Consider the following 12790-nt stretch of genomic DNA (forward strand, 5'->3'; position numbering starts at 1 on the left):
GTGGGAAAACATAATAGGAGCCACACCAAGGAGCAAAACCCAAGAAGCCTCATTTGCACATAGACCTGATGTAGATGACATAGTCTTGAACTTTGGGCCTGCTGCTATTAGCTGGGATGAAACTTTTGAAGTCCCAGGATGGAGACGAGCATATTTTACAAGTGGAGTGTGAACAATCTGTGAAGAATGAAAATCTATATGCAGAAAGGCCCAGCCTTCCCAGCCAACCCACAGAATCATAAACATTAATGAAACAGTAATTGTTTTAAGCCACTGAGTTTGGAAGTGGTTTGTTATATATAAATGATATGTTTTTTCAGATATGGTGATGCTGTTAAGAAGGCTAAACTATTTGAATAATCTGAAGTGGAGTTTACTTAAAGCCAATAGAAATTATAGCCCAGTTCAATCTATCGTCCTACTGTAATTACTAATAGCACTCTCTTTCATTGTGAAATTGTCTTGGTTTGGCTAATGTATTTTACTTATAATGTACTGCATAACAATGAGTTAAGGCTTTCCAGCTAGCTAGAAGTTAACATGCTAAATCATATAAATGTATTTTAGATGAAATGTAAAACCTGAAACCAAGTGCTGTTGTAAAGCACAGCTGTTCCTTAAGGAATAAAATCTTTAAACAATCTACTGGCAGGCTTCTTAGCAGCTGAGGCTGAAGTGCCAATGTGCAACTAATAGCTGCCAGAATTAAAATACTTTCTCCATGTCTGGAATATATTTAGATTTCTACAGTGTCAATTAGAGAAAGAACACAATTGAGAAAAAAATGTTACGTTTCCCCTTCTCTTTTCTCTCATTCTTTCTCATGCTAATAATTAAGGTATATACCATAAAGCAGTATGACTGCAATGTTAAGTCCATTGCAAAGATTTTTGAACAAGATAGAAATTTTGAACTAAATTAAAAAGTTATAAAATTCTTCCAATCATAATAATGTTCCTTTCAAATATTGTTTTTTTAAAATTTCATAATTTTAACTAAGAAAGTTAAGATAATGAAGGCTTGAATAATGAATACATTTTTGGAGATTTGGATGACAAAAACATTAATATCTAGAAAAAGCAATTTAACAAGACTACTCCATTTTGATGATGGCTCCATAGCCCAAGTAGACTGGCATAGAATAAGTGATATAATTCATTGGATTAAAAAAATAAAATACATAACTATAACAGAGTAATCTCTCCTCCTCCCATAGATATGGAAGCACAAAATTGAGAGTAGAGAATATGTAACAGCGGGACTGGCCTGAGGAAAAAACTTATGGTCAGCAGTAAACATTCAATAGATCTTTGCTGGTGAATAAATCAAAGGTTTGAACTTCTTTAGCACTAGGTGTCACATTAAATGCATATGGTATCACTGAAGACTGAAGATTTATAAATGTGAGAGAAGGAAAAATATTAGAGGAAAAAGAGCATATGGAAATATAAGAGAGCTCAATAAAAGGAGATAAAGAAGATATGTATTGGTAATTATACTAATTATCTTACTTGTTAACACTATCTCAATTATAGACCCTTGGAAATTTATATTTGAAGCACTCATTTATTTGAAACTAATAGTAATCATTATCAACTCTCACCTTGTTTTTATCTCTCACATTTCTACCTTTTCAATATTAAATTCCTGAGAATTAAAAAATATTTCCCTAAATTTTTAAGTTATTTGTCATTACAAAAGCAATATTTCCCTATCACAAGTGTTTGAAGACATTGAAATGTAAAATTAAAAACAAAGAATACCAATTATCTCTACTCATTCACAACTACCCACCATTAGTACCTTGATGCATATTCTTCTAGGTTCTTTTCTTTATGTCTATGCATGTATAATATTATCTGTCCAAATCTGGGATAATAGCATAGACTTTTATAATCCCTTTTCACATAGGAATGTATGGTGAAAGTTTACATGTCAATAAACTAACACTTGTATTGGAACTCTGTCCTCCAAGACATTATGGACAAATTAACATCCTCCCCACCCCTGTGGTATATGTCTATTTTGTTGCAGCCTTAAGCAAGATATTATCTTTTCATGTCTCTGTGTGTGTGTGTGTGTGTGTGTGTGTGTGTGTGGCAGGTAGGCATAAAATGGTATCAAGTAGCATTCATTTGTATTTCTTTTCTAATACTGTTGAACATTTTTTCATAAGTTTATTGGCCATTTTCATTTCTTCATTTGCAAATTATCTTGTGTTCATACGTCCTTATGCAATTTATATATTGGACATTTAACATTCTCTTATTGACTTGAACGTGTTCTTCAAATATTAAGAACATTATATACCTTTATCTGCTATAATGTGAATATTCACCATTTTATCATTGAGTTTTAAATTTTATTTATAACATACAGAAAATAACTGTTATTATTTCTCATTTTATTGCTATTTTAAAATTTAAAAAAGATTCTACAATGAAATAATATATACTTTTTGCCATTTTGTTGGTTTATTTCATCAGTACGATTAAGCAAAATAACCATCGCATTCAGTTAAGAGTTGAAAGCCAGTACTTATAAAATGTCAGCATGCATATGAGCTGGCATAATTGTTAAAAAGTACTTTAAAAATGATTAAAAGTGAATTGTGTATGGTTCAGTATGTCTAAAGTGGGGCATAAGATTCTGCAGACATAACACACACCCCTGAAGTAGCTGGTACATGAAACATATATTGAGAACCACACATTTCAAACTTCTACATCTATATTCATGTGAGATAACATTTACTAAATGCTTACAAATTGCTAGTCACAATCCTAAGCATTCTAAGTGTATTAAGCTATGACAACTATATGAGGTAGCTTTTCATCTTATATAAGGAAACTGAAGCACTGAAAGGTTAAGTAACTCTTTCAAGATTACACAGCAGTTAGTAAGTGGTAAAGCTGGGAGCACGGGAAACCAGGAAACTAATTTGCAATTTCTTGTTACATGCTATTTTTATCAGGTTTAGATATCAAGGTTATACTCTTTTCAGAAAATGAAATGTTAAGCTGTCAATAGCACAGAAACTACATTTCCTTAAAAATTTGAATGATCAAATTCATAATCTTATCTGATCTTAAAACTTAATTGTACTTACTTAACATTAAATTTATATCTATTTTTCTTTTTGCATGTTTGCCTCTTATATTTTTATCTATTCTTTGCACGGAGTCTGGTGACGTGGTTCACAAGCATTCAACCATTGGTAGGTTGTTATTAGTTACATGAAATAATTGATTTCATGAGGGTAGGTGTCTTAAAATTGTCAAGTTGGCTGGTTTTCTTAAATTTTTCACATTATCTCAGTTTAGCATGTTTCTTTCCTCCTTTGGTATCCAGTGCTTTTATGTTATTCCATTTCTGTCCAGTATCCTACTCCCTCAGCCTGCAGAATGCATATCCACTTATCCTTCATGAAATTTCTTATTTGCCCAGCTGTAGACCTAGCTTTTTTTCTAATTAAGACATGCCTGGTACATACTACATTTCAAATATTTTCAAGCTGTGAAATTAGAAAATAATCTGATACTCTAAATGAACCTTTTGTTAAAGTGCTATGTGTTACTTCTAGAGATTTTGCTTACTGCCAGTGGACTTTTGGAGATAGTAGGGAAAAAAGTGAATGGTGAAATTTTAACTCTTTAACAGGTCACCAGACAATATCTTTGTAGCTTGAGAGACCTTTCTGAAACTCCTGAAATCCCATTAGGTAGACTTAATTGAGTTAGACCAATATTGAGCACCTACTCATTATGTTAAGTGAAATAAGCCAGGTACAGAAAGACAAATATTACATGTTTTCAACTCATGTGGGAGCTAAAAAAAGTTGATCTCATGGAGGTAGAGAGTAGATTGATAGTTACCAGAGGCTGGGAAGTGTGTGTGTCTTTGTGTGTGTGTTGGCAAGGGTCGGAGGAATGTAGGGAGGTTGATTAATGTGTATTAATCTAGCATTAGTTTCACTACTGTACAACTTTCTCAATGTCCACATTATACTGACAATCTCAATAAAAGGCCCAGGTTTAAACCGAATTCTTAAATTTTTCATCACTCTTTACTCCTCTTTATCTCTCCCTAGAATTTTTAAGATGCATTATAGATTTTGTGGTTTTTAAACTTTATTTGATTTCAGAGTAACTTATCACAGAATAATGTTTTAAAATATATGAAAAATAAAGAGGAAATGTTTTTTTTTTTTTATTTCAGCTCTTCATGGGGAAGAGGAAATGTTAATGTTCAATGTACATATACAATTTTAGGACAACTGTTTACAGAAGTCAGCTTTGATAATTTCTAAGCCATTTCTACTGGTATTGAAAAAGAAAATGCCAAATAAGCAATGTGTTCTAGCAAATGTTTATTTTGATGAAGGTTAAATGAGCATTCTTGCATAGATCAAGGTAAATATTATAACTCGATATGTATAGGTTAAAGAACATAATTATTTAAGTTACTATTATAAATATATTTTTTGATCATGCAAAAAATATATTTCAGATTATTAACAGATCAAAAATTGTATCTTAAATTGTTTTAGAAGGGAACAAAGAAAACAACCATAAAAGGTGTACATATTTGTATCAATTTATTTGATGATATATATGTATTAACAGATCAAAAATTGTATCTTAAATAGTTTTAGAAGGGAACAAAGAAAACTATAAAAGGTGTACATATTTGTATCAATTTATTTGATGATATATATGTTCAAGACCTGGATCTGAAATTTGTAAACAACTTTTTAAAGGTTTACTCTTAACTTACCATTATATTTCATCTCTATTTAAGACAATTCTACTTTTAACTTCTAGTATCTATCAACTATAACTAATCCTAAATATTAGCAACAAAGGATGAACAAAAAAATGTACTAATTTACAACTGACTTTAAGATTCTAAAATACTGAGGCAGGAATGAGAAAAGCTAAATGCTAAATCATCTACCTCAAGTTCAACATAGACTTTTAGAACAAGAAGACTTCAGACTGATTCAATTTAATGAGTCCTATGGGATTATTTCCAATATAATATGAAATAAATAATACTTTTAAAAACTATAATACCTTAAAGTAAAACATATATGATATAGAATAATGGTATAATTATCAAAGCATCATAAAGCACTAAGGAAGCTGATAAATATTAATCATATTATAGAGAAGGAAAAAGGAGAACAGAAAGAATAATTTTCTTGTAAGAGTTGGGGGGCAGATTTGAAGAGAGAGAGAGAACCAGACAAAAAAGAATCAGTTTTATGAAGTTCCTGAAATGAGTTCAAAATGCAAGAATTGGTGCCATTTTTAAGGCACATAGCTGTCTTATAGACTTAAAATTGTTTACCTCATTTTCTGTTCCCACATCCAAAATGACAGGCAGACATTCTTGAGGATTCATCCCTCCACAAGCTGTATATAGAGCCAGTTTACCCACAGGGATGCCCATTCCATTACAGCCAAGGTCTCCAAGGCCAAGAATACGCTCTCCATCCGTCACCACGATGGCCTAGGAAAAAAAGAAAAAAATATCTATTAATAGATTTTCACAAATCCTGGGGCACAATTTCTGGTTTCTATTTCTGAAGTTAATTACTTCTCTAATGAAAAATAAAGCTGTTAAAAAACATAAATTGAATATATATGGAAAAGACTTTAAGATTATAATTGTGAAAGAATGGGGAAAATAAATAAATTTGAGATATACACACACACACACACACATATACATAATGCTTAATTAGCTTATTGAAAAAAGAAGAAAGGCTGTGCACATGATTCAAACAAACCAAATAACTTAATCTTTAATCAAGAGGAACAAGTGAGAACAGTACAGGGAAATAAGAGCTCAAATTGGGAACCAAAGTGAAAATTGGTGCAGCTTTGAGACTTATTACATCCACTTTGAGTACAATTACGGGAATGCCCATAGTTAAGTATTACATAATTGCTGAGTAGACTGAGGAGGTTATACCTCTGCCTAAAATGTTCTGATCTTTAGTTTATGTATCCTGGCACCATCCTTCTAGTTTCACAACAATATTGACCCATCCTCTTTAAGTCCTATAACCACTTGATATTGTCCTACCATCTTTGAAACACACAGTAGTATAGTCTGCTACTTCTCTTACCTGATAATCTTCCATTAGACTTAATGAATTTTGTTTGGTTTATTTCTAATCACCTTGAATATTTATGAAGCATATACTCTAATCACGTGGAAATTTTAATTCTATGTAATTTGATATCATTATTGAAATTAATGCATCTAACATCTTTATTTCTGATTCATGGCCATTATATGAACTTAAACAAAATCAATCTTAAACACAATTAGTTAGATATTCTGTAAAGTGCTATGCTCATCATATCCATAGATCCTTGGGAAAATGTCAGTTATTTGTCCTTAGAAAAAGTGATGAACTTAAGCTTCTGTTTCTTATTTGAAAATTGGGAATAATAAATGTACTTTTCAGAGTTGCTGTGTAAAACTCAGGAACTAGCTCTGTTTTGCTCACCATGTATACCAGCATCTAGAACAGCATTTGACACATAGTAAACAATCAATAAGTATTAGTAAATTTAATAAATCTTTGATTCCATGAAATGAAATCATGATATATAAAGAATTTACCACAAGTACCTGGTATATTACAAATTCTAAAAAAATTATATCTATTATTAATATTATCAGAACTAATTATAGAGTCAGAGCATTTTAGAAGTAAAGAGGAATCTAAAGTATATTCCATCTACTCCTCTTATATTATAGATTAGGAAAACGAAGATCAGACAACTGAAATAATTTGCCTAAGGTTATCTACCTGGTTAATATCAAAGAACCAGAACCCAGGTATTTTAAAATCCCTAGAATAGTGCCCTTTCCACCACACCACATTGCAGAATATATTTTAAAACATACTTTTGAGATCTCCTTTAATTTCCTGTTCACCTATACTATGCAACTCTTGAAAAATTGTCTTAAAAGTAAACACATTTGAGAGGTGGGTGAAAATTATTTTTGCATATCCATACATTCATCCTAGGAAAAGTTTCCATGTCTAATTGCAATGAGTCAAAATGTTATGCTCTTTGGGAAGAGGCAACCTGATAGCACTGATTTAAGGCAAAAAAGATAAAGAAATGCTGCAGAGAACTATAACTTTGTTTTTTTAAATTAAATTAAAGACAAATATTCAAAGTCCTAATACTGCAAATGTATATTTAATAGAACAGCCATTACAAACAGAGGTACTTTTACATATCATTGATAATGTGTATTTTGTGAATATGTTCCTTATACAGGTAAAGTCCAGTTGGCTGCCCAGACTTATAAATATTTTTATTATATTATATATTTTATAAGGAAAGTAACATTGTTATTTAACTTAGTTCTGATCTCAGTAATAATTTACCTAATGCTTTCCAGGTTTAATTAAAGGCTCTTAAACCCAGATAGTTGCTTCTTGTAATTGTAATGAGTTTCAAAATTTTTTAAAAAGGGGTTTAAAGTAGCATACATTTTCATTTATTTTTGATAGCTCATCTATGTTAAACTAAATGTATGTCTTGAATATAATGTCAAAGAAAAGCATTATTTTTTTGTTTCTTCATAACTTTTATTCCCTAAGCTCTTCTCTCATCCAGGGCTAGTATTTAATTACATAGATACATATGAACATTTATACAGATGGTAGTTGTTTGAGAAGTTTTTAAAATATGTTTTGAGACATTTCGTATGGCTCAGCTTATGCCTTACTACAAATGTACATTTATAGCATTAGTTTACAAATATTCCAACATTAAAGAGATTTTAATAATGAAAGAATTATCTAAAATAAAAATGATTAGTTATTCATGCAGTTTACCACCAAGTTAACATTCCTTTACTTTTGTTTTTACATACTTTATCTCCTGCTTAAGAAAAATAAAGCGGTTGGATATTTTCTGTACAATCATCAAGTCACAAAAGCAGCATAATATCAGTAAGACAACCACAATTCTATAAATGATTTCTGTGTTTCAGAAATTAAATCTTCATAACCACTATATAAATTGTTACCTGAGAATGACCTGAACAGAAACTTCCTGTATGAAATACACAGAGTTCTGAACACACCCAGACAATCTACATGTCCTGTCTTTATCCCTTCTTTTCCTTTCCCAAGGCCTATCCTTCTCTTGCAGCCTACCTAAATGCAAAATCTTTGCATCTTTTCCTACTCTGGAAACCATTCTAAAATGTGTCTCCAAATAAAACTTTCTCAAATATTACTTATATTTTAAAGAGTCATTTCCTTGTTTAAATATGACATTCTATTTTTTTCAAGTCTACATCCCCCCTTCCTGAATCTCAAGACCTTTTATAATAATTTGATCAACGCTTACTTAAGCAATCTTAATTCTACTACACTTCAATATTAATACTCAGCTTTAGTCAGGCCAGCCAATTTCCTTATTACCTAAGAATACGCCATTCTCTTCCTGAATCTGGTATCCAAATTCACATGTTCCCTTCTTAGGATAGTATCTCTCCCCTAATTATCAAAGATTGGATTTAAGTTCCAGCTTTGCCGCCGGGCGCGGTGGCTCACACCTGTAATCCTAGCACTCTGAGAGGCCGAGGCAGGTGGATGGTTTGAGCTCAGGAGTTCGACACCAGCCTGAGCAAGAGCCAGACTCCATCTCTACTAAAAATAGAGAGAAATTATATGGACATCTAAAAATATATATAGAAAAAATTAGCCAGGCATGGTAGCACATGCATGTAATCCCAGCTACTTGGGAGGCTGAGGCAGGAGGACTGCTTGAGCCCAAGAGTTTGAGGTTGCTGTGTGCTAGGTTGACGCCACAGCACTCTAGCCCAGGCAACAGAGTAAAACTCTGTCTCGAAAAAAAAAAAAAAAGTTCCAACCTTGCTAGAAAAGTTTTCTTACCTATTCAAGTCTTCTCTGAATAATATTCTCCTCTGAGTGAATGAATATGGTACAGTTTAATTATATTTTGCTTAATAATTGATTGTTTTTGATTCATGTGTATTTTCAACTACACAGTAGAGACCATTTAAGATATACTTAAGTATACCTTCAGTATTGTTTTACAATCAATAGCTGCCATTTATTAAGTGTCTACTGTGTGCCAGCCACTATGCAGAGTTTTTAAAATAATAGTTGGCATAGTTAGGGTCAAGAATATCAGTGAGGGCCCAATGTTAAGAGTCCAAAGGATAGGCTATGAATAAAATTAAATATGCAGAGATCAGCTAGTTGGAAGAACAAGAAGCAGGGTGACTGTTTAGTGCCTAGCTATTCTGATTAAATGGATATTGATTAGAACTATCTACTCCAGAGCTACTTCCTCTATTGACTTATTGACTTTTAAAATTTCCTCTAGATTCCTGGCTAAAATGTAAATATCCTTCTTGGATGATCACATATTTACACTTTATAGAATTAAGACATTTCTTAGGGTAGTAAGAACAGTATCTGTGGATAGTACAGTCTCCTTGCTGGGAGAAAAGTTGAGGATACAAATCAGGTAGAGAAAGTAAAAAAAAAAAAAAAAATGAGGAGATTGGAAATAGTGAAAAACATTTTAACCATTTTAATTTACAAGTTTTCCTAGCATGACTCTTACAGAGCCAAATTAGTCTATTCTAGCCACAATTGCTCAAATAGGATCATTAAAGGAGTCACGCTTCAGAAGTTATAGCTGAAGTGCCTTTGTACCACTAAAATGCATTGATTTATTCAATCTTAGCCCTAAAAGATACCACAAAGTTGCTGGGCACCCAACAGAAAAGAAAAAGCAAAGGGAGCCAGAGAGGGGACAAGACATCTCACCTCTCTTAGATAAGAAAGGAGGCATAACAGTGTGTTTAAGAGCAGGGGCTCTGGGTCCAGCTCTGGGGCCTGCATTCAGCTTCCACCACTACCTTAGACCACTAAGTAACCCATCTGTGCTTACCTTTCCTCACTAAATTATTATGATCATTACAAGAGTTAATCCATATAAAGTGTCTCACACAGAAAACTACCAAATGCCAGACACTATTACTACTTTTATTTTCACTAGCTCACTCATGGAGAGAAGTCAAATGAGCTAAAGTCATAATGATAAAAGAAATGAATTCACATATTTCTTTTGCTTACTTGGATTCCTTTTAGGGGATGATTAAATATCTACTATGATATGACAAAGGGGTTTGCTTAAAGAAATTCAGTTCCTACTGCATGTTCAATGTTTATCATCACTTAGAAGGGAGATACTAAGAAATTACACAGAAATAATAAGGAAACTTAGTATTCAAATGGCATCAGAATAAAATTAATTCATTATGCAAAAGTCAAAGGGATATAAATTAGGTGACAGTCACTGGAAAAGCTAGTGAATGCTACCTATTCTCATGAGAATTTCAGTATGTTTTAAACTGATTTATGGGACAGAAAAGAGAACAAATTTGCCATAGTGGAAAAATTTGATAACTTACCTTGATGACATCTTCTGGCCATGCATTAAGAATTGAAGCAATATGCCCTCGATCATGTATACTAATAAAGAGACCTCTGGGAGAAAAAAAAAAAAAGAATAGCTTTAATTAACTTCAGACCTGTTGAACTATTGTGAACATTTACAATTTTTTTCAAATTCATTTAATATATCTCCATTTTTATCAAACTAGTGAAAATTATTTCCTTAAACAAATAAGGGATAGAAATCTTATAAGTAAGGGAGAAAGTACTTCAAACAATACATTGAAATCTATAACAAAGGTATATTTATTCCTAAATTTTTTAAATATTTTGAAATTAAGACACACTATATACAGAACTTAAATAGCATTAATTCCACTCATACATTCATTTATAGTCTTTCATTAAATAAGATATTAAAATATATTTAATATTATTTAATGAAAGAAAAGCACTTTGAAAAACAACATGAAGCATATGTAAACAGGCGTTTTCAATGTATATTCCATTTACTACATTTTCAGTGTGAAGATGAGAACATGTATTAGAGATGGCTGAAGTGGCTTGACAAATGCTGAGCAGCTCTTTCATGTGGAGGTGATTCTTTGATTTGTGGTCTTAGTTGCTGTTACAACTGTCATTTAGACTCAACTGAATTCTTTAACACTACCTTCCCCCTGTACCGTTCCTTACAAAAGTTTAACAGGTAACTTTACAAATTAAAATATTAAAATTTTAAAAATATAAATGCTTTATTCTCACTTAAAAGGTTTTTTTTTTTAATTTAAATAGATTAAGGGAGTACAAGTGGTTTTTTGCTACATGGCTAAACTGCATAGTAGAGAAGTCTAGGCTTTTAATGTACCCATCACCTAAACAGTGTACACTGTACCCAACAGGTAATTTTTCAACCCGCATCCCCTTCCCACCCTCCCCTTTCTGAATCTCTGAGCTCTGTATGACCATGCATGCCCATTGCTTAGATCCCACTTATAAATGAGAACATGCAGTATTTGGTTTCTTATTCCTGGGTTATTTCATTTGGAATAATGGCCTCCAGTTCCATCCAAGTTGCTGTTTTAGTATTGTTAAATATAATTCAAATACAGACAACCACATATGACAAATGTATAGCTTAATGAATTGCTATCAGGCAACCACTCTTCTACATAATATTCATTTAAACAGAATCTTGTCAGTTACCCAGAAGTCATTCACATATTTTCTCCCCAAAACTCTTCCCTCCTAAGAGTAACCACTATCCTGACTTTTATCATATCATTTCCCTTACAGTTTTATCACCCAAATCATAAAGCATCTCTAGGCATATATTATTTAATTTGTCTGGTAGTTTCCTACATGGATTTTACTGATTACTTCCCTATAGCATGTTACTCTTTTTCTGTATTTCTTAGAAAAGTAGTAACTGGATCTAGAGGCTTAAACATATCCATGTTCAATTTTTTGGACAAGACACTTCATGGGTTGATTTTATCAGAAAACACAGTATCCGGTATTCCTTTTTTTGATGTTAGCAGCTGCTGATACTAAATGCCTACATTCACTAATTCATTGGGAATTACAAAATGGTGATATTCCAATTTTATCATTCATTACTTATTTACTTGAACATCTCTTTAAAGAGAAATTTCACCACATCTACTATTGAATCGATACAGGAAAAGGAAAAATGCTTGATTCTCTTTACTCATCAATTTTTAAAATAAACAGCTGATTTACTGGAATTCTCTGAGGGTTTCCACTTAGTTGTTTTTGTTGTTGTATGTGTGTGTGTGGTGGTGGGTTTTGTTTTTTTGGGGGGGGATCAATATGAATTCATGGATTTAAACATATTTGATATGCTTCAATCCATCAGTTATTTTCCTTATTGACACTAATGCTGTCCATCTTTAGCAAGTGAAAGACTCTTCACCCTGTCCTCTGAGTCCCTTTTTACAATGACTATAGTAGTTTTTTTGTGTGTTTCAAAATATTAAAGGGGTACAAATGTTACTGGTTACATGGATCACTTTTGTAATGCTTGAGTCCCAGCTATAGGTGTACACCAAATAGTGTACCTATTAGGTAGGTTTTCTCACCCCTCCCCTTCTCCCCACTCTGCCTGCTTGATTTCCAGAGTTTTACTTCCCTCTGTGCATATGTGTGCTCATCAGTTAGTTCCAATTTAATAGTGAGTACATGTGATGTTTGTTTTTCCACTCTTGAGATACTTCACTTAGGAGAGTGGTCTCTAGTTCCATCCAAATTGTTGCAAAAGGCATTACTTCATCCGCATTTTTTAGCTGAGTAGTA

At 32.3% G+C, this 12790-nt stretch overlaps 1 protein-coding gene across 3 annotated transcripts in view; it reads right to left on the reverse strand.

The window, feature by feature from the left end:
* Positions 1-12790, reverse strand: part of ME1 (malic enzyme 1) — a 231874-nt gene that overhangs the window by 81965 nt on the left and 137119 nt on the right. For all 3 annotated transcript variants that reach the window (XM_045543958.1, XM_045543956.1, XM_045543957.1), the window contains 2 exons: positions 10495-10570; positions 5353-5514 (listed from right to left, as the gene is read on the reverse strand). In XM_045543958.1, coding sequence (XP_045399914.1) covers positions 5353-5514; positions 10495-10570 — 238 coding nt within the window. The remainder of the gene's footprint in view (positions 1-5352; positions 5515-10494; positions 10571-12790) is intronic.

Source organism: Lemur catta, chromosome 2, assembly GCF_020740605.2.
Source record: "Lemur catta isolate mLemCat1 chromosome 2, mLemCat1.pri, whole genome shotgun sequence".
Lineage (NCBI taxonomy): Eukaryota > Metazoa > Chordata > Mammalia > Primates > Lemuridae > Lemur > Lemur catta.